This window comes from Protopterus annectens, chromosome 11.part0, assembly GCF_019279795.1.
Source record: "Protopterus annectens isolate FY-2018-M chromosome 11.part0, PAN1.0, whole genome shotgun sequence".
Lineage (NCBI taxonomy): Eukaryota > Metazoa > Chordata > Ceratodontiformes > Protopteridae > Protopterus > Protopterus annectens.
Window position 1 is genome coordinate 1,462,002,456 of NC_056745.1, and position 23,730 is coordinate 1,462,026,185.

At 37.9% G+C, this 23,730-nt stretch overlaps 1 protein-coding gene across 1 annotated transcript in view; it reads right to left on the reverse strand.

The window, feature by feature from the left end:
• The window catches only part of SLC13A1 (solute carrier family 13 member 1), a 237,547-nt gene that overhangs the window by 133,143 nt on the left and 80,674 nt on the right, over positions 1–23,730 (reverse strand). Inside the window, exon 3 of the mRNA XM_044087327.1 lies at positions 14,674–14,810. Coding sequence (XP_043943262.1) covers positions 14,674–14,810 — 137 coding nt within the window. The remainder of the gene's footprint in view (positions 1–14,673; positions 14,811–23,730) is intronic.

The window sequence follows — 23,730 nt, forward strand, 5'->3', positions numbered from 1 at the left end:
AATATTGCTTTTATAAACTTAGAAAGTTGTTAGAATAACAACATTTGTGTTAGCATGTATTTTCTGATGGATATGAAGTCTGGAACTCAAATGTATGTTTAGTGACTTCAATCTTCAGTTATTTGCAAGAAAATCACTAATTTTATGAAGAACAAAAAAAAAAATATGAGGCAAAAATTCTAGACCTTCTGCAAAAACCTGGACAGTTGAGAGGTGGGTGGGTGTCCACATTGGGTTACAAATGTGACAGAGGAATGAAAGCTTTTAAACTTCAAGACTTTATATAAATATCATTTTTGTATATTGAAGCATGGCTGAACAACTCACATCTCCTAAATTAATGCTATTCATCCCAAAACAAATCTCAACAAAAATGAAATATTTCAATATATTAAAAAACTTTCAATCACCACAAAGTCCAGCAGCCGTACCACCAAGGCGAATTCACCACAGGATTTTATTGAAAGTTTTTTATTTTATTCTGCCCTGGTGGGTGTTACTAGTTTCTATTTCAATATATTCTCTGTTTATAATTATAAAACTGGATAAAGCAGACAAAACTTGTAGGTGTTGTCATTCATGAACAGGTAAATATTTGACCAACACATATACAAACAGTAAAGAAAACACATCAGTGACAAGGACTCCTGTAAAGAGCTAAAGACAACCTCACTGAGACAACAAGAAAATGAATGGCAACTACCCACTTATTGCCATCTTCTTTGCAGGTGCCATGCTGGTCATTCTCTCTTCTACACAGTCCCTATATTGGTCATTCAACAAGCCACATTGGTAGCTAAACTTGAACAATGTTATAATAAAGCTGTGAAATTCACTGTCAATCGTCACTGTAAAAGTCACCACTTTTTTGCACTTAAGGAACTTGGACTGGCTGGAACTGCCTCAATCCTTATTATTAACCCAACTTACGATGCATGGTTTCCTCTATAAGCCCAAAAACTGACCTACTTTAAGGAACACCATTCAACTTGCATCTAAAGATTAATCAATACTTATTTATTTATTGTTAATTCGCATTTAACTGTGGGGAAAGTCTGACTGGGTAGGAGCCCATTTTCAGTGGAAGCCCAGGGAGAAAAGTTCCAAATTTACTCCAAACGTACAATAATAAAACTCAATAACAGTTCTATATTTGAACAAAGTTGGCAAATTGTGGAACCTTATTTCCCTTAGTGTGAAAACAATCTAAAATGTAAGGTCATTCATAGCATAATTAAGAAAAAAATCATCTAACAGTTAGTGTCTCTGGTCTTGTATCTCTCCTGGTTAACTTCTACTTTACCCTTGATAATACTATTATAATATTTGGCAATGCTACACTATCTTTGGTCTCTCTCTCTCTCCCCCTTGCTATTTCTCCTGAATTAAGGTTTTCCTCTTCTCTCATGAGTAATGAGTCTCTTTGACCCCTCCACTACAGCTGCATATCTGCAAGTTTATTTTCTGAGCAATCCGCATAAAAGTCGAACCACTCCTTGTTGTATATTCTATATACATGTTCTTGCTCAGCATAGCAAAATTAATATGCATTCACCTTTGTGAGTTTTTTTTTTCTTGTAACACACTTACCTGTATATACATTCTCAATACATGATGCAGTTGCTATATCCTATACATGACTGTTATATTTCTGTTAAAATATTTGATTTATGTAATAGTATGTATATTCAGAGCTTTTCTCCCCATCCCTCACTGAAAAGGGGTTCTGCCAAACTGAGTTTGGCTTTTCCAGTAAATAAAGGCAAAAAAAAAAAAACATTGGGACTGAGAACCATGCTAATTTTATTATTGTCTTTTTTACCAGTGTGTTGTAGAAGTTTCATTGATGAAAGGAGAATGTAAGCTGCGGGATGGGAGGTGAAGGAGAATTTGAAAATCGATGACAATGATATGATGCATCTCCCAAGTGTAATTAATGACACTAGAAGTATAAAGAGATACTGGGAACAATCCAAGGTATATTTTTGTGATAAAATGGGTCATTTGCAAGCAAATATCCATTTACAATATGAAGTCAATGTAGTAAAAGAGGGCCATATAACATAACAGTGTTACATGACATTCTAAATCTACAAAAGAGGACCATGTGTGTTTTGAATGTGAAATGTCATAGGAAATATTTTATACGTAAGTAATGATTTAAATTAAATTATTAGAAAAAATCAAGTAGTAATGGTGGAGTGGAGGATGTCATTAATGATGGGCAAAATAATATTCAGGTGACTTGCAAAGAAATTATTTATAACAAAGATTATGAAGTTGTTGGAGGTATATTGGAAGTAGAAAAAGTATTGGATAGTTTTAGAGAACTGGTATTGTAAAAGACTAAGCTAAGCTATGTAAAATATTCACATTAGTAAAAGAGGAAAGTGTGTCATTGGAAGATGGAAGCACTTTTATAAAGGATTAACTGAAGAATAAAAGGTGGTCAGTGTCAGTGTTACCATTTTGTGTTCCACTAACAAATGCACAGTTGGGGGGGCCCTAGTAACTTCCAGTGTAAGTATTACCATGTCACTGCAGCCCCCAGAAAGGAATCTCTCAGTTCATGCTACAAATGTTTAGGAGTAGCGCGCTCAGACTGACCTGTAGCCACAATGCCTTTGGATTACAACAAGCCTGTGTATCACACTATGTTGGCCTGTTGGCCCATCTCACAAAGCGATATTCATAGCATCTGCAATAAGTTGTAACAATGATACATTACAGCAACTTTATTTAAAGATCTGGACTTGGGTGAAATGGCACCCAAGACCTACTATTTTAGTTCCCCCAGACACACATCCTCCAGTCCTCCCCTTTTCCCCCCATCTTGGGATCCCCATAACACGCACATTACTTTTTTCTTCCTTTTCTCACATTTTGCCTTGCTCCTCAACTTTTGTCAAGAGGCCATAACTTTGTGTATTCTTTGAATTACATTTTAAAGTTTTTCTTTTTAGACTACCTTTTCATCCAATGAACTGCAAAGGTGAGGCTTCAGAACAGCAGCTTCAGTTTAGTAAAAAAAATATACTCCAAAACAGCAACCTCAGCTTAATAAGGTGTATACTCAAATTTCTCCAACCACAGAACAAAGATCTGGATTCCACTCGGCTGCAACACAGTTTTATTGGTACACAAGCGCTTTCACAAACAGCTTCTTCAGGTGTATATGCATCCTTTCAACACACCCTCCCTGACCAAGACAGGACAGTAATAACCATTTAGGAAGGAACTCAATTAAGCCAGGGTCAAAGAAGCCATAGGTTATAATTGCTCTAGGATGCATTTTAGAGCATTTTCCCAAAGTTTTAATCCAGTGGTAGCCTAAACAAAAATCATGACTAAGAAAAGAATTTTAGTTATATTTATTTATTTTTTTCAAGGAATACATGAGTTGTGCTTGAGGCTTCATGTTCAAAGCTGTCAAGAAAACAGCGGCCAATAAACAAACTAACAGAATTACGGAGCACTTGGGAGATATTAGAAGGCGTAATTTGAGTAGCCCTGTGGCCGAACATTTTTCAGCAGCACACATAGGGTCTGGAGAAAGTTTATTTGTTAGTGTCCTAGCCCACCCCATTTGCCTAGGAGAGGTAACTTTAGGGAAGAGTTAAGTAAATTGGAATGTAAAATGATATTAAATGATAAACGTTGATGGCTGCAGTGGTGCAGCAGTTAGCGCTGTCACCTCACAACAAGAGGTTCTTCGGTTCAATTCTTGGCTGCAGTGCCTTCAGTGCAGAGTCTGCATGTCCTCCCTTTGGTCAAGTGAGCTTTAAAGACATGCAGGTAGTTGCGCATGTGTGTGCCTTCTGTGAACGGGCTGGCAACTTGATGCTGTAAAACTCCACTGCCAATCAATCTGTGGACCGGTGATCCGTTGTGGCAACCCTTAACTGGGAAAAGCCAAAATACAAGGCACCCTAGGGTATGCATTTAGATGCTAATTTGACATTATAAATTAAGTATGTATTTATTTATTCATTTATTATAATATTGTATTTTGAATTAATTCTTTTTAGTGTTTTAAAAATTGGGGTTTATATCTTTAACATGATTAACTGGATAATTGCTGGATTAATTTGATGGGCACTGGGTTTGTATAAATATGACCTTTTTGCATTGTTAAATTATTCCTAGAAGGTGAATGGCTGAGGTATGAGAATAAAGGAAATTGAATGGTCTATGCAGCGGAGCTGTTTCTTGCTTTTTTCTTTTTTAGCATTTATTAGCAATCAAGAAAAAGGACAACAGAAACGTGTTAGCTAGGTATGCTCAGGAATGTAGAGATTTTAAAAAGTCTATGTTTTTAATAATTGCACAAGTGGATAAAAATAAATTTGTAGTTTATTTACAAGCCAGTTCAGCTCCAGGATTAAATGATTGTATTTCAGTAAAATGCTTGTTACAATATAAGAGCATTTAATACAGATGAACATGCACTTTGACTAATGAACTGCAAGATTTCTTTAAACGACTTTCAGATTTTGCATACTTAATACGCGTTTTATTTTTATTGGTGTTTGATGTGGTGACATCATGATGTAATTCTTAAACATTTGATTGGATTTTAATGGTGTGTTCTGAAGAAGTTGTTCAGAGTAAAAAGAATGAAAAAGCTAAAGTATAATCATTGTGGATTCATTATTTATTTATTTTACCACTGACTAAGGTCAGCTTTTCAAAGTGATGTTCGTGGTTTCTTTTGTGTGAAATCACAGAACAATTCAAATGAAGTTATGTTTAATGTACAATGGATATTAACAGATACTAGATGACAAATCAAGTGGTGGTTATGGAAAAAAGAGTGGGGGTCTGGATGAATTTAAGAAATGAAGGACTATGACATTAAATGTTTGTTCTTTATGTAAATATGTAATGTGTATATTGTAAATAAGTTGTAAATAAAAATCCCCTACTCTTTCATATGTGCTGCAGGATCTTTTATATCCACCTCATCTACCACCAACTCAAGCAGATGGGACCCTGGTTTAAAATCTCATCTAAAGGACAACACACTCAGGAATGTAGTACCTCCTACCCCCCCCCCCCCATGGTGCCCTGCAGTGTCCATAATCAGTCCATCTGGCGTGTGATACAACCCCCAGCACCAAAGGTGAGTGAGCCACCTGTTGCTCCAGTGACACTGCTTGGTTAACATGTGCCTGTTCAGGGTGTATACCCATTAGTTCCATTGCTTTATTATTTGCTATTTAATTGCAGAAATACATTACAATTTGACACATTGTTATGCATTATATTCAGACTTATTCTGAGACAGATGGTTAGCAGTTAAAGAGCAATAATTATTCATATGTTACAAGGATAATTGTTCTTTTTTGCAGTTGGAGCAACCTCAGTGTGAGAATATATAAATAAGAGGGCATGTATGGCAGTTTATTTCCATTTTTTTATACATTTCCAGAAATGTATGATCTCTGATCTCCTGGACTATGTATGAGTACAGTTTATGCATATTAAAACGTAATGGGTTTATTGCTGCAATGTTTAAGCTCTTTTGTTATGAAGCTGTGCATTTTGATGTAACATAGTAGATCCTTATTATATCCAAAAATGATATGACATGATAAAAAATCATTTTCAGAAGTATGATTACCTGGATTTTAACTAGAATTCTCATTAATCTTCATGAAGCATATTTACAGATCAATAATTATTATCACTTGTACTGCTTTCCATCTGTGGCAGAGTCTCCAAACACTTTACAAGAAATCTGGAAAGTCACTGATTAAACAGATACTAACTCCCACTCTAGGGAATACCCTGCCAGTCATGCTTGCGAAATCAGCTAATATTAATAAAGAAATTCTAGGCAGCCTAGAACAAAAATTGTAGTTACGCTGGACAAACATGCAGGTTCATTGTTAAACTGACAGCCACACTTTTTCCTTGAAAGTATATACACGCGCTGACCATCCTAGACCATGCATGCAGAATTCACAACTTTTCCATTAGCTCTACTATTCGGTGTATTCTCTGCTAATTATCTCACCTTCTCATATCTCTCCACCTTCTATTGTTTGTTTGCCATTTCCATTCAAGGTTCATAAGTGAACTCTGTTACAAATGTAGCAAAAGCATTGCTCACAACAACCATCTTTTATTGTAGAACTCAGAAGACTGCTGTCAACAGAAGCCTTATGTAAATGCCAGAATGCTATTACCTAGTTTATTCACCGAAAAGCTTATGGATTTTCTAAACTGATGGTTCTCAGTGCAAAATAGTATTTGTTTAAAATCTGGCTGTTGTAAACTACCTATTGTAAGTGAAAAACATCTATGTAACTATGTAACTATCTAACTATGTAACTATGTAACTATGTAACTATGTAACAATCTATGTAATGATGTAACGATGTAACTATAAAGCCTTGTGCATGAAAACATAATTATTTTCATGCTCGGTATTAGTTTCGATCCAGCTGATGCCCTCAGTGCCGACAGCGTGGACATCTGTCCATGTAAAGCATGACAAATGTACAGCTCAGTGATCCCTGCTCCTTACCTTTAACAGTAGAAATAAATAAAAACAGAAAACCAACCTTAGGTAGGGCACTTTACTGAAGCAATACCCAGTTGTGGCATACATATACTCCAACAAGAGTAGGTTCATTAAGCAGTGTCATTTATTTTAATCCACAAACTGGTAAACTTGAAACACCAGCAAATTAGCAAATTCTGCTACAAGACACACAAGCAGTAAGATGTCACAGATGTTTTTATTATTAGGAAGGAATACGATTTTCTAACAATAGATGTTAAGGATATGTATTCTTCTGTCCCTTATTAAGAGGGAATAGAATGGGAGAGCCATGTATTAAGAGAAACAGGTGCACCCAGAGAGGAAATTAGTGTCGTTGAAGAATTGTTGGATATGGGCAGCCACAGTGGTGCAGCGGTTAGTGTTGCTGCCTCACAGCAAGAGGTTCACCGGTTCGATTCTCAGCTGGGGTAACTTCTGTGTGGAGTCTGCGTGTCCTCCCTGTGGTCACGTGGGTTTTCTCCAGGTGCTCCGGTTTCCTCCCACATCCCAAAGACAGTAGGTGGATTGGACACTCTAAATTGGCCCTAGGCATGAGTGCATGTGCCTTCCATGGAAGGTTGGGCATCAGGCTGGCAACTATACACTGTAAAACTCCACTGCCAATCATGAGTGGACAGGTGATCCACTGTGGTGACCCCTAACTGTGAAAAGCCAGAAGAAGAATTGTTTGATATCATTTTTTCAAATAATTTTATAACATTTAACAACAAATTCTTCCTTCAGAAAGTAGGGGTGGTGATGGGCTCCCCATGTGGAGCTAGTCTAGCTAACCTAGTAATGGTTTACTGGGAACATGAATACATTAAAAAGGTAAACTATGTAATGGATAAGATCTACTACTTTACAAAATTTTTAGATGATGACAGGGAGACAGCTGATAATTTAGTGTCATATTTTAACACTACCACTGAATTTTTACAATTTGCATCAAACTATCATAAAGAAAGGATTGCATTCCTAGTAAGGATACCACTGAATAACAATATTTAGCAAAAGTATATAGGAAGGAAAAGCATTTGAATGCATTTTTGCATTTCTCTAGTTGCATCCGTTTCACCAAAGAAAATCAGTAGTGAAAGGGCAGCTGGTTAGTGTTGCCTGTATGGTAACCAGGGATACTGACTTTGTAATACAATGTAACAAGATGACTGGCATGTTTGTTAGAAGAGGTTAGCCTGTTACTTTAGGGGGGAATTTGATAGTGGAAGTACAAGAAAAGAGAAGAAGTGGGGTGTTTAAACTGATCTTGGCTAAGCATGTTGATGTTAATAAGGTGGTTGATAATATTAACATCTTAGGACAGATAAAGGATGTTACTATTTCACATAGTCTAGAATAAAAAAATAAGGAACATCATTTTCAAGAATTGGAAGATATTAAGGAATGATGCATTTGTGAGACAGAGGTTACAGCCTACACCATAGATCATATATAGGAGAGGACCCAATTTCAAAGGGCTCTTAGAGAAGAATGGAGTGAACCTTCTTAGTAGGCAAGGCATGTATAGATGTGGCATGTGCAATTAGGGTAAATATATGGTAACAGGTAGGGACTTCATGGTTAAAGATAAAAAATATACTATTAAGTATTGAAAATCAATAGTATATTTAGCCCAGCGCCATCATTGTCCAGCCTTCTACATAGGGAAGATGGATAGAAAATGTAAAGAGCATGTGTACAAGCACATCTGTAATATAAATAGTAGAAAACAGGAACATGCCTTAGCAAGCAAGCACATCTGTAATATAAATAGTAGAAAACAGGAACATGCCTTAGCAAGCAAGCACATCTGTAATATAAATAGTAGAAAACAGGAACATGCCTTAGCAAGCAAGCACATCTGTAATATAAATAGTAGAAAACAGGAACATGCCTTAGCAAGCAAGCACATCTGTAATATAAATAGTAGAAAACAGGAACATGCCTTAGCAAGCAAGCACATCTGTAATATAAATAGTAGAAAACAGGAACATGCCTTAGCAAGCAAGCACATCTGTAATATAAATAGTAGAAAACAGGAACATGCCTTAGCAAGCAAGCACATCTGTAATATAAATAGTAGAAAACAGGAACATGCCTTAGCAAGCAAGCACATCTGTAATATAAATAGTAGAAAACAGGAACATGCCTTAGCAAGCAAGCACATCTGTAATATAAATAGTAGAAAACAGGAACATGCCTTAGCAAGCAAGCACATCTGTAATATAAATAGTAGAAAACAGGAACATGCCTTAGCAAGCAAGCACATCTGTAATATAAATAGTAGAAAACAGGAACATGCCTTAGCAAGCAAGCACATCTGTAATATAAATAGTAGAAAACAGGAACATGCCTTAGCAAGCAAGCACATCTGTAATATAAATAGTAGAAAACAGGAACATGCCTTAGCAAGCAAGCACATCTGTAATATAAATAGTAGAAACAGGAACATGCCTTAGCAAGCAAGCACATCTGTAATATAAATAGTAGAAAACAGGAACATGCCATAGCAAGCAAGCACATCTGTAATATAAATAGTAGAAAACAGGAAAATGCCTTAGCAAGGCACGTTATGGAGAATCCAGATCATAATTTTGGTTTTAGATGTATAAAGCAAATTAAAGGTGGTAGTAGAAGGGGACCAGAAACATTAATCTTAGAAAGACTGGAGCTGTTATGGTAGCTACAGACAAGTGCTTGCTACTTCCCAGGCTTAAATGAAGTTGCTTCAATTTTTTTGTATAGGTTCATAGGTTGATACTAGGATATTCGCCCTAGGGCCTATGCAAACCTAGCCATAACAATTCCCTGGATTAAAGCTAAAAAGCTTCTTGAGGTAAAATATAGTGAAGGATAAGTGTTTAGTTGTGTATGAAGTCCTGAGAGTTATATGTAAGGTAGTATTAAACATATTGTGTTTTAGAATGGTATGGTTTTATGGGATTTTTAAAATGGAAAGAATTTGTTATGGGAGGGAAGTGGTTAAACCAGTGTGGAGCTGAGTTGATTGTTGCATTAAATTGATAGGTTGGTTTTAATATAAGAATGGCAAGAGAGAATGGTATGTTATCTGAGGAAGTCTCACTATCAGTGAGACAAAAAGTGCTAATAATAAAAACAGCCATGACATCTTACTGCTTGTGTGTGTCCTGTAGCAGAATTTGCTCATTTCTTTTAATCACAGTTTGTTAAAACGTGCGCACTTTTATTATTATCTAGAGCACCTGGGCATTCCTCAAACTGGTGCTCCCTCAATTAAAAAAAAAGTCTTTCCTGTGTTCAGGACCAAACAATAAAAAGGTGTTCTGTGTTCTCTTAACTGTTGCATGTCACTTGCTTCAACTGTAACAAATAGATAAGCAGCTTGCTATAGCTCCTACCGCACACTGAGTACTTCAGACATAACTGCGTATGTAGTATCAGCACTCATGAAACTGTGAGAATGCCAGTATTACACTTTTGCACCATCAACACCTGCCAGTCATGGCATCTAAACCTAGTGAGACACGTAGTCACTCCCCCATCCCACTGTAATTACAAGTCAGGGTAGAGGGGATTATCCACATGGCATATGCAGGGAAAGTAATGTTTTGTCTCTTTTATGTTTTTTTCAGTTATGCTTCTGGGTATTGAAAAACCAGTGAAGCTTTACTACTGGTACAATAAGTCAATAGAACATAAGGGAAGCCCCCAAAAGATACTTATGTATATGATCTGTCAGTTACCCCAACACACAATGTGTCAGCCATGTCAAATTTTCATGCAAAATGTTACTTTAATAAACCAGGCTGCATGGTATAGATCATAATACCCTGACTATGCCCAAATAAACCAAAAATTGAGAAAAAAATTGCCAAACCAGTCACTAATAAATAAAATAAGGGAGTTTGGGAGGAGAAGACCATAAAAACGGCTTCTAATGTGTTTGTGATTAAAGTTGACTTGAAGATTTTAGAAGCCATTTTTAGTGGTCTTCTCCTTCCAAACCGCCTTATTTTGTTTATTACTAACTATGTCCAAGACAACCTGAGGTGGATTAATGACTTGGGGTGAGGGTGGAGGAGCTGTGAAGGGTAGGAAGGCAGGAAATAGACAATTCTAGCTTGCCCATTTGCAGTCTTGCCTATTGCAGTGCTGGAACCTACTAGAAAGAGAGAGATGCATGGCGTACGACATATTGACCTGGAAAGTGCACTTGCTGTTTCCAGTCTGTGCTGGTGTGGTAGACTCTATGGGCACCAAGAGGAACATACATGACACACATGGCCACAAGGAAAAGCAGTGCAAGTCCTTATTCCTGTATATATCAACTGCCAAAGGAGGGGTTAGTCTGACACATGGCTGAAATGACAGCAGTCAGCAGCATTTCAATGTTTTATATTTTTGAAGGAAAGTAACCAACAAGTATATTTAGTTTAGGATATGTGATGGCCCTTGAACAATCTGTAAAGGTTTGTAAAGCCTTGAATAACCTGAAGACAGTTCATATTCTGCCTTATGCAAGGGAGAGGTCAAAGTCTTGGAAGGCCCCTGAGGGCCAGAGGGGTTTGTAGTGCATGACATTAAGTACTGACTTCTGTCTACTAGAAGAAAAAACGAGAGGAATGCTATAGGTGTAAGGTCTTACCAGCTGAACTAGAAAACAAGAGTCCAACTGAAGGTGGTTGTTCCTAACTGCAAAAAAACAGTCCAGCCTAAGGCCTATTTTTTCTAAAATAGCACTGATTTCTTTTTAATCTGTGTCCAGTAGAACCTCCAGAGCAAGATCTGAAAGGTTCCCTGTTTCAGAGTGACTTCTTGCAGCGTTATTGAGAACCCTAATCTGGTCAGGTAATGAATACAGTACTGCAGCATCTTTTGTATGCCCTGTCCATTTGGTGCTTTAGCCAAGCAGGTGTTCAGCCATAGGTAAATCTGAATCCCTTATGTCCTAAGGTGAGCAAGAACTGTTATAAAATATTTTATAAACAGTCTAGGTGCAGTAGAAAGACCAAACAGCAAAGAAGTGAACTCAAAGTTCTCCTGTCCTAAACCAGTAATTGAGAACAGTGCGTCATTTAGCATGTACTTGACTAGGCACTTACAGCAGCTGCAGTGACCTCAGATGTTCCTCACAAAGAAAATACAGGGTTTAAACAACGTGAACGATGCAGACAGACTAAAATCTCTATCCCTTTACTCTGTCTCCTACCAATTATTACGGGTGACCTATGCCCAACCTACAAGGCTAAATCCAGCCCTGATGGAGCTGCTGCACATCCACAAATCAGCACAAGGATCACCCGCTCTAGGGATCTAAACTCAAACAAAACATGCTGGAGAGACAGATGTGTGCCCCAGAGATCACCCCTTCTTTGGAACAGGCTTCCTATTCACATTAAGCAGAGCCCTTCCCTAGCCCTCTTCAAATGTAATTTGGATCAGTGGATGGAGAATCGCAAATTCACACCTGGTGTAGTGCCTGTGTCCCTTATGGACAAGGGCAATCTGTAGGATACTCAATGTACAGGCATACATCCATGCCATCCTCTTGCCCCTAGGGGCCATATATTTGATAACATTTGGTTATAATGGCTAGGCTTGTAAGGGTGTTTAAGCCATTAGCTTAGTAATCTCCTAGGAACCTAGGAACCTAGGAATCACAGAAACTGTCTGTGGTCCCTGTGGATGCAGATATGCAGCTAGGCCTCTTTAAGATCTAGAATGAGTAACAGTCCATTTGATAATGAGTGGGAAAAACATCTTCAAGATAAGTATCTTCAATTTGGTTATCTTTAGATATTTGTTCAGTCTGATGAAATCTATGATGGGCTCCCAGGTACTAAGAAAGCTGTTTGACAGAAATACTTTCCTTATTGCTCTAAAGGCAGGAGTCATTATGTCAATTTAATTTGCTCTGATGGGATGGGAGATATTCCCTGTAAAGGATGCAGGGCCTTAATCTCTGTTTCGTAGACTGTATGATAAATTTCTGACTTATATTTTCACTTTTTATTGGATCTAGTTTGTTTTGATGTCAAATAACCTTCCTTCAAAACATGTGCAGGGGGAAAGTGTGGGGTGGGGTTATCAAAAAGAAAATCACTCTAATAACAAAACTACTGCAAAATCAGGTGTGATCAAAGTCCTCCGAAAAATTATAGATATTCAGATGAAGAATGTTTAGTCATTTGGTTTAGTTTTAGCCTGAGATCATACTTTCTAAAAAAAAATGCATCATGCTGTAAATGGTTAGCACCACAGACATTCAAAAAATGTCTGAGCAAACAGCACCTGTGTAATTATTGTAACATGCAAACAGCACCTGTGTAATTATTGTAACATGCAAACAGCACCTGTATAATTATTGTAACATGCAAACAGCACCTGTGTAATTATTGTAACATGCAAACAGCACCTGTGTAATTATTGTAACATGCAAACAGCCTGTGTAATTATTGTAACATGCGAACAGCACCTGCGTAATTATTCTAACATGCAAACAGCACCTGTGTAATTATTGTAACATGCAAACAGCACCTGTGTAATTATTGTAACATGCGAACAGCACCTGTGTAATTATTGTAACGTGCAAACAGCCTGTGTAATTATTGTAACATGCAAACAGCACCTGTGTAATTATTGTAACATGCAAACAGCACCTGTGTAATTATTGTAACATGCTAACAGCACCTGCGTAATTATTGTAACATGCAAACAGCACCTGTGTAATTATTGTAACATGCAAACAGCACCTGTGTAATTATTGTAACATGCAAACAGCACCTGCGTAATTATTGTAACATGCAAAAAGCACCTGTGTAATTATTGTAACATGCAAACAGCACCTGTATAATTATTGTAACATGCAAACAGCACCTGCGTAATTATTGTAACATGCAAACAGCACCTGTGTAATTATTGTAACATGCTAACAGCACCTGTATAATTATTGTAACATGCAAACAGCACCTATGTAATTATTATAACATGCAAACAGCACCTGTATAATTATTCTAATATGCAAACAGCACCTGCGTAATTATTGTAGCATGCAAACAACACCTGCGTAATTATTGTAACATGCAAACAGCACCTGCGTAATTATTGTAACATGCAAACAGCACCTGCGTAATTATTGTAACATGCTAACAGCACCTGTATAATTATTGTAACATGCAAACAGCACCTATGTAATTATTGTAACATGCAAACAGCACCTGTGTAATTATTGTAACATGCAAACAGCACCTGTATAATTATTCTAATATGCAAACAGCACCTGTGTAATTATTGTAACATGCAAACAGCACCTGTGTAATTATTCTAATATGCCACACAGCACAAGTGATTCACAGCAACCACATAACAATGGATGTCATTGAACGAAACATAACTCCATTATTTCTAACTTAAAAAAAAGCAGTCATTTGTAGGAGTAAGTTATGGTATTTATTTCTTTTACTATTGTAATTCCAAGCCTACTTGACATTTGACTTTAGCGTGACCTTATATACATAAGTCTAACTTCATTGTAAATTGTCTTCTGTTCTTGTATCATCTGTAATTTGAATCTGTACCATGTTTGCAAATAATTTGAGTTACTGTTTACTCTGCAAGTTTTAATCTATTGTATTGAACATATGATGTCTCTGTGGCATCTTAGATAGTACTGAATAATCTGTAATATGTTGTAACTCATCTCTTGCTAGTCCTATATCATCTGTATATGTCTAGCTCACAGCTTGACTGTATTTTGGAGCTTTTCTCCCCAGGTTTCCACTGAAAGCAGGCTTCTTGCCCAGTGAAATAAATAAATAAATTAATTAATTAATTAAATTGACTCTGACTTTAAGCATCAGGATCTTACATTGCCCAAGTCACACAGTCTTGCAGTTAACTGCATTGAGTAAACCGTGCACAGTATTGATTGTTTTTCTTTGCAATGACATTATATTTATGGGTGGGTGAGTGAAGGCGTGTATGTGTCTGTGAGTATGTTTGTTCATTTGCATGAACATATATTTATGCACGTTTGAAGTAAATTTTGTTGTACAGCAATGTATAATACAAGTATGAGGCTCAAAGTTTCTCTCTTACTTTACTTGTCTGATTGTCTCCCATTATGACAACTTCATTCTTACCATTCGGGATTTACACCCACCAACATCACCATTCGTAAAGCAATTCTTTTGTGCAGATTCCATTTTTCTATTGATGCAGCCAAACATATTATTCCAATCAGCAACAGATGAAAATCTCTGAAATATGAATTTGCCACCTGAAATGATATATGAATTGTAAATTAGAATATAAATAACAAAATCTGTTACCTTCTACTCTATCATTGTAACTCTACTGCCATGGATGTTTACAACCTGTTATCTTCCAGAGAAAGTTTGAAAAATAAATAAACTATGCAGCTATTTGTCACATAGATTGCAACTCCTTGACAACTTTGCCACAGATAACATTTTTTTATTAACAAAAAGATTGCTTAGTCCAGAAATATTTTTTTACAAAATGTATACACATTGACTTACATTTGTTGCATGCATTTATTCACCAGATGCATTTTACATAGACAGCTTACTGATACAAAAAAGGGGCTTTTCGCTTTTTTCCACAAATGTCAGTTGTTGAAATCTTTTTATACATTCAGTTCACTTTTTTTTACCATTGTCTTGCTGTTCATGAGTGCAAATGAAACTAGTGCAGAAAAACCAGCCTGTATTCATCTTTTTTGCTGTATAATAAGCAACCTATATTCAGATATTAAACAGTACAACTCTCCAGAGATCTCATGATATTAACTGAATGGGGGATGGATGTATGTTTGCCTGCTACACTGTGCAATTTTGGATTGGCAGGTAAACTCACCTTTAAGCCGTCATCAGCTGGATAACAAATAATAGCAAACTGAGGAGATGGGGTATACCTCCATCTACGCAGCAAACCTCTGTAGGGCTGTTTTTTTTTTTTTTTTTTTCTTTTTTTTAGTTGTGCTTTAGCTATAGGAACAACAGGTAAAATGGAAAAATATATCATCACCACCATCATCAAAATCCTACTCACTAAATCTTTACTCATCATAGCTACTACATGTACCTCAGACTGTCACCACAGGTGCCTAAAGTATTGTTTTTAATGACATCATTATTACATGATAGGACAGAGAACTGCTGAAATGAGTCTGCAGGTTAAGGTTTTAAGTGAGATACAAATTATAATTTGATTCACGCCTTTCAGTTCTCCAGAGCTTTGCAGATTGTCCATATTTTTGCCTCATATTTTTGGTCTGTTCCTCATAAAATGTGAAGTCACTAAATAATGACATGTATTTGAGTTTCAGACTTCATATCCTTCAGAAAAATGCAAGCTAACACAAATCATGTTATTCTAGCAACACTCAAGTTTATAAATGCAACATTTAAAATCTGTCCCTATTTTTGGGCCTTTGCCCACCCCGTTATTTTAGTCTTTGTCCAGATTTCTTGCACTAAGAGATTGAGAGGTATGACTGTATTACACTGAGAAATGCAAAACAGCCAAATTCATGAAGGCAAATGTAATCATTATGTATTACTGAACCACTGACACCATTACTGTACCTACAAAATAATGTAGGATGTATCATTACTGAATGCGTAGTTGTTGAATTTCAAAACTTAGTAGATAATGAAAGAAAAATAATGACAGTATCATAGTAAACGACTAGACTATCAACCTAGGGGACATTTTTAAGCCTTGCCACCCATTGCAGTAAAATGTGTTATGTATTGGTTGCAGGGGGTTATGATAGAGTATATTTACTTGGGCACTGGTGGACAAGCATTTACAAGCTTCTAGTCTGAAGTACAGCCATAGGTGCCAGGTATATTTATGATTATACAATAAAAAAAATTAGTATTCCAAAACATCCATGCTGATTGGTCTGTCCAGTCAGCATGCCAATAATAAATCTGATGTTCCTCATGGAAAAGAAGTCCACCTGTAAAAATCATCTCTGCTCTGCTAACGGAGACTAATTCCAAGATCATACAATAATGAGAAAACAGCATATTCCACAGCCCTAAGAATTGTGTGATTCTGCATACCAGTCAACAATCTGCTTAGTCAACCAAATTTTGTTGACTAAACACGTGGGAAACAAAACAACAGTCAATTAATTCATGTCTCCTTCTCTCTGTCTCTCTGTCTCTCTCTCTCTTTCCTTGAAGCCTGCTAGCTTATCAGTGGGAGTGGTAAGCACTAGGTTACCTATCTACCATATAAGGAGTGGTTTCTGGCCCAGAAATTGTTTTTATTGGCCATTTGGGCAGTTTTTTCCATCTCTCTCAACTTTCTGGTTTAAAAGTCCGCATTTGTGCTTGTTTCCCCACTTTCCCATAACTAGTCAAGCCCAGATACAGATTTGCTGTATCCAAGACTGTTTGTAAGCTTCTGAGCTCCCCCAAGCATTTCTGTGTTGGAGGGAAGCCTTCTAGCTTATCAGTGGGAGTGGTAAGCACTAGGTAGCTTATCTAAGACAAAAGGAGTGGTTTCTGGCCCAGAAATTGTAGTTTATTGGCTGTTTGGACAGTTTTTCCATCTCTCTCAACTTTCGGGTTTAAAAGGCCATGTTTGCAGTTGTTTCCCTCCTTTCCTGTAACTAGTCTAGTCCAGATACAGACTTGCTGTATCCAGGACTGTTTGTAAGCTTCTGAGCGGAGCCAGAGTCTGGTCTTCAATTTTTTCCTTAGATCTACTAGTTCTCTCCTCTCCTGCACTTATACTAGCTTATTAGTCTAACACTTTATCAGACTTCTTGTAGCAATAATTGTAGCACACAAAAGTGCCAGCACTAAAAGTTCTACAGGGAAACAGATCCAGTACTTATTATAAATGCCCACCCCTCCAGGCATGTATAAAGATCAGTTCCTTGTGCTTTCTTCTATTAATCTGGTGAACTTGGGCATCCTGAGGTAATGTAGCAACTGCCTCATGTACATTAAAACCCTCTCCTCTTACCTTCCAACACCCAGACTTGTGAGAGATGCACTTATATATCCAAACTGGAAGCCACGCACTCTCCAGCCAAGACCAGAATAGCTGGTCAAAAGGAGAATGTCAACACTTGCACCACACCACATGGAACACATAACCCTCCAGAACACACACCAGTACTGCCTTCACATAAAAATACAAACCACACACCCACCTTTGCGGAGGCTTTCAATAAAAATCTACCCAAGCAGCAGAGACCTCTAAGGCAGAAATACACTCGACCACCACAACACAACATTAATCACGAGACACATAACTCTCCAGTGTGCCACTCAACCAAAGCCCCTAAGGCAAAACAGCATGCCCAACACACTATTCATAGGTGACTCAATAGTGAGGCACACTGATGTCCCACTCACTAGGTTGAATAAGGAGAAAGTAACAGTCAGCTGCCTGTCAGGTGCCAGGATCTGCCACATAACGCACGCACTCAGTTCCCTCAACAACAGGTACAAATATGACTCTGTCATTGTACATGTGGGTGTGAATGACCAGAGATGTACCTCACTGGACTACATGAAAAGAGACATGGGGGAGCTCTCGGATTATATAGCCCAGGCGGGTATGATCCTAGCCCTGAGCAGCATCCTACCATCACCCAGAGTAATACCACAGTACAAGCAGAAAATTATTGATTTCAACAACTGGCTAAGTTTCTGGTGTCATTCTAAGGGGATCCAGTATCTGTCTGCCTGGGACGACATGACTGACAGAACTCGATGCTTTTTCCAGAGATGGCCTGAATTTGTCACCCCTGGGCTTCCGGATACTGGCCAAGGCTCTTGATACCCCTATAGTGCCTTTTTTAGGTGGTGTTCCAAAGACCAAATTATCACCATAGCAGCTACAAACAAATGCAGTCTGAGGGTCATGCTGCTCAACGCTAGAAGTTTAAATCTCAAAATGCACTCACTCAAATCACTCCTTAAAATGGAGAACATCGACATTTGTGCTGTAATAGAGACCTGGTTCAAAGCAGCAGAAAGCACCCCTGCACTACCAGGCTATAACTCATTCCACACCTTTCTGCCCTAGAACTTAGACTGAAGCTCCAAAAGTGGTGGTGTTTCCATATTCATAAAGGGATGCACACACCTCCAGACATAATGCATCAGAGATACTTCAGGTGCAGCTAAAATTGGGTAAGACAGTGATTTGGGTCATAGCCTGCTATAGGTCCCCAACCATGTCCCAAGACTCACACTCCACGTTCCTAAGCACCCTGGAGAATATCAGGGTCCAACCTAACACTCTCTCACTAGGCGACTTCAAGTACTCCTCCATTAACTGGGTAAACTACTCATGTACCAATACACTTGCCCAATGTTTCCTGGAGTTCATTAATTCCAGTGCTCTGGACCAGCTTGCTCTTACCCCCACTAGAGATAGCAACATCCTTGACCTGATCATTACTAACATGGGCGACTGTTGCTCTACACCAATAGTCAGCTCCTCCCTGGTTAAATCTGACCACAAACTAATCACTTTGGAAATCCACATCTCAACCCCCTCCCCCGCCCGCAAAGGTAACCACCAGGAAAAACTGCTCCAATTCCAACTTTTGGCTCCTAAAAACAGAGGTGGCTAACTTCACAGCACCCATACAAATGGAGAATAGTTGCATGACCGCAGAATCATACACCAATGCACTGTATGAACACGTACACAAATGCATTTATCTCACCATACCCAATAGAACCAAGATGCTCTCCTCCAAAAAAAAGAAGCCAATCTGGTGGTCCCCTGCCATAAACAAACTCTACAACAGAAGGAGGAAACTGATGCAGAATAAGTTGAAGTCCCAAGACTGGAAAAACTCTCTTATCAGCCTCAACAAAAAGTTGAGATCCCTCATCAAATCCTCTAAAGCTAGCTATGAAAACAGAATTACAACAGATAGTAAAGACAACCACAAGGCCTTCTATAGTTATGTAAAGAATCTCCATGGCAATACCCAGATTTGCTCTGAGCTACTGTACAAAGGTACCTCCTATACCAAGCCAACAGATATTGCCAGTATACTGGCCAACAGATTCAGTGCTAACTTTACCCCTCCCCCCCAAAGGACCAATCATAATACCAGTAGATTGCCTGGCACCCAGTATTACTGCTGCACAGGTTAAAACAGCACTGTCCAAGGCCAAGACTACAGCTTCTATGGGACCTGACATTATCTATGGCTGTGTTCTACATGAACTACAGAGTGAACTCGCACCTCACCTGTGTGCCCTGTTCAATCACAGCCTCACCTCAGGATTTGTCCCTACCGAATAGTGCACTGCTACAGTCATCCCTCTCCACAGAGAAGGAGCGGCTACAGACCTTGGGAACTATCTCCCCATTAGCCTGACAGTCATCATGGACCTAATAAACAAGGATATAGGGGAATCTCCAAACAATGGATCACAAATAGTTTGGTTTTGTGAAGGGTAGATCATGCCTGCTTAACTTGGGCGACTTCTTTGAGTCAGACACCAGAGCTGTGGATGAAGCCAAGGTGGCTCATACTGCCTACCTTGATCTGGCCAAGGCCTTTGATCCCATCCCCACTCAGAAATGATAGAAGAACTCACTATGCTAGGCATCAAACCCCTTTATCACTAGGTGGGTTGCAAACTGGCTCACAGATAAACCCACAGTGTGAAAGTAGCTGACTCCAAGTCAGACTGACGACTAGTCACAAGTGGAGTCTGAAAGAGTTCAGTCCTCTCCTGTTTGGTATCTACTTCTCTGAAGTCCAGGCCAATAGGAAGTGACTCTGGCTGACAAAGTTCGCAGATGATTGCAAGTCGGGAGCTATTATTAACTCCCTGAGTGATGTTGACATCCTACAGAATGGCCTCACTGAGACCAACGACTGGAGTCAGAACCATAACCTTAAACTCAATGCCAAAAAATGTGCCGTCATCCCCTTAGGGAAAATCCCAGTTCCCATGATCTACCACATTGATGGTAGTCCACTGAACACAGAAGGCATTATAAGAGATATGGGAACACAGGTTGACAGCAACCTCTCTTTTGATCACCACATTGCCACTGTGGTTAGAAAGACCTTCTATGTGGCACAACTCATTACTGAGGGTTTTGCATCCAAGAAGAAAGAGGTCATTGTCTCCCTCTACTCTTCCCTCATTAGGCCCCATTATGCATGTACCTCACTAGAAACCTACAACAACTGGAGAGGCCGCAAAAGAACCTCACAAAGAGGATCCTAGGCCTAAAACACTTGTCATCTATGGACAGACCCAAAAAACTCCTACTATTCTCTGCCTCATATTGCCTATTAAGAGGTGATCTCTGTTTGACTTACAAATCTATGTCTGACCGAGCTCTGTTAGAAATGCTACATCTAAAGAAGTCCCAATCCCTCCCCAGGGATAACTCCAGTGGCTTTACTCAACAGAGGCACTGGGAACTAAGGTCAGGTGGTACTATGCCAGGATAATCCTATGGGCTAGGCTTGTAAAGGCCTCAGGGCCATTAGCCTAGTACACATCTTTGAGCCTATGAACCTATGAACTATACTGAAAGTTCATAATACAGAATTTTCAGTATGCAATGCTCTGTTTTTTAATGCACCAGCCACCACACAAACAAAAGCGCATACAAGACCTTCCTCCCTACACCATAACAAAACAACACAACACACGCAAACAAAACCCAGCTAACCTATGTATAAGCAGGGGAGCAAGCCCCGCTGGACTCCCCTCACCTCCGCTACTTATAAATATCAACTCCAAGGTTGCACTACCACGAATAACAGAAAAAAACACCACTATGCACCCTACACTTCTGTTGCACAAACACACACTAAACATGTACAAAAAATCACCACTTTCAACACTTACACACTCACACTCTCACCTACCTACCCCAACCTACTCCTAAAACTTCCCAAAAAACTTAAAAAATAACAAACTCTTACCCAAAACCCTTAAACAGTAAACACTTACGTGAATCTCCGCATATGACCACACATCGGTCATCATCTCTAAATCGCAGACCACACTGCACCTTAAAGAGACAACAAACCATAACAAAAACACCGCACCACCACTACTGCGGATTCGATAACTTAACATTTGTTAAAATGTAGTTTCAAATAACTGCACTTTCTCTTTTTTTGTTTCGAGCTACTGAAATTCTATATTTCCGTATTTCGAGATTTGAAAGTGGTCACACACACACACACACACACACACACACACACACACACACACACACATATATATATATATATAGACATATATATTTAAAGAGACAGATACATAACTATCTAGATATACCAAATGGGTGTTGTCAAGTCATTTTGTAGAAAGTGAACAGGAGTTTCACTGCTGGTTGACCGCTACTTCTCTTAGTGGGAACACATTTTCTTTGATATGGGTGATTGCCCTTTCATGGAAATTGGTCACCATGGAGTAAGTGTATATAAGTAAAGTGGTAGTGCAAAGCCCTCACACTGGGTGGGATGGGGACACACCCCACACACTGCAGGGCATGTGGGCAAGTCTCCCACAGGAGTGCATATTTAGGTATCCTTTTGGTAGCCAGTCCTTTACTTTTTTTTTTGTTGTTTCCTGATCTAAATCCAAAGCTATTATCATGTTTGCTGCTAGTTTATATTTGACTGAGCACTGAATAGTCAATACTGTGTGTGTGTGTGTGTGTGTGTGTGTGTGTGTGTGTGTGTGTGTGTGTGTGTGTGTGTGTGTGTGTGTTTGTGTATCGATATATAAACCAAGTGGTGAAAAGGTCACACAGATAAACTGTTCAGTAAAAACTGCCCCTTGATGACATCAGGCTCGGACCTGTAGATACATACACAGATAAATCGATTAAGAGTTCATTTGCATATATCCCTTAGGCCTCCATTACAAAAGATTTAAGGTATCACAAAGTGAAAACTATAGATTGGCTGTATATATATATATATATATATATATATATATATATATATATATATATATAAATATATATATATACACACACACATGCACACACACACACACACACACACACATGTATATAAATACATACATATATATATATATATATATATATATATATATATATATATACATACACATACATATATACACTATATATATATAGTCTATATCATTCTGATAATCATCTGTTATGTAAATAATGCTGCAGCTTCCTATTATCAGGCTTTCCATATAATTTATGCTTGAACACTATGACTTATGTCTGTTGAGTTTTTCTTCTGAGAAACTAATGTGTAGTTTTTCAGATTTTGTACTTGAATGTTAAGACTTTATTATAAGTGTTTAGCATTCATTCTCTTAACCATATGTATCTGGTGCTTTTCTCCAAGGGCCTCCAGTGAAAATGGGTACCTCATGACCCAGTCTGACTTTCCCAGTAAACAAATTTTTTCATGAAAGTTTTAATTCTCTTATTAATTAAAAGTTTTTGAATAGATGAAGTATTAATGAGACTATGTTAGTATTTTTTATTTATTTTTTATATTTTTTATATATTTTTTATATATTTTATAGGTCTTTATAAAGTAACATCATGCCTAATTAATATTAAATATGCATATAATTTTATTAGATATGTTTTTTGTTAGATATTCATATTTAAATAGTGAGTTTAGCATTGGGTTATAATAATTTTTTGATTGGATATATCTTGGAAGTGTGACTATGTCTTTAAGAAATAACTAATGCACATATATCAATTATTTAATTGTTTGGAAAGAGCGGGAAATTAAGTCACTTTATGACTTGATTATGAAATTAGAATTGCTATATAAAAATGGCTGTATTTTTCCACTTAAATTGTAACCTGAAGAAGCATACTTGTGTGTATGCGAAAGCGCTTGTTTTTCTGGAATAAACTGTATGTTTTTTTTTATTATATCATGGAGGTACTTGTTTGGTGTTCCTGAGTTCAGTAAACAAATTCCAAATAAATAATAAATATATACATATATGATGAGGACAGGTAGAATGACAAGCTATGCTGACATCTATTTGGTCGACACCATTTGGTAGATGCAGACAGATGATTGACAGGTGTGTGAGACTGACAGTCCAGGGTAGGGGAATATTCCCTTTCCCCAGGGATTGTACAATCTCAGAGTTAGTAAATCTAATAAGCAGCTGGTGTGGGGAGTGCAGGTG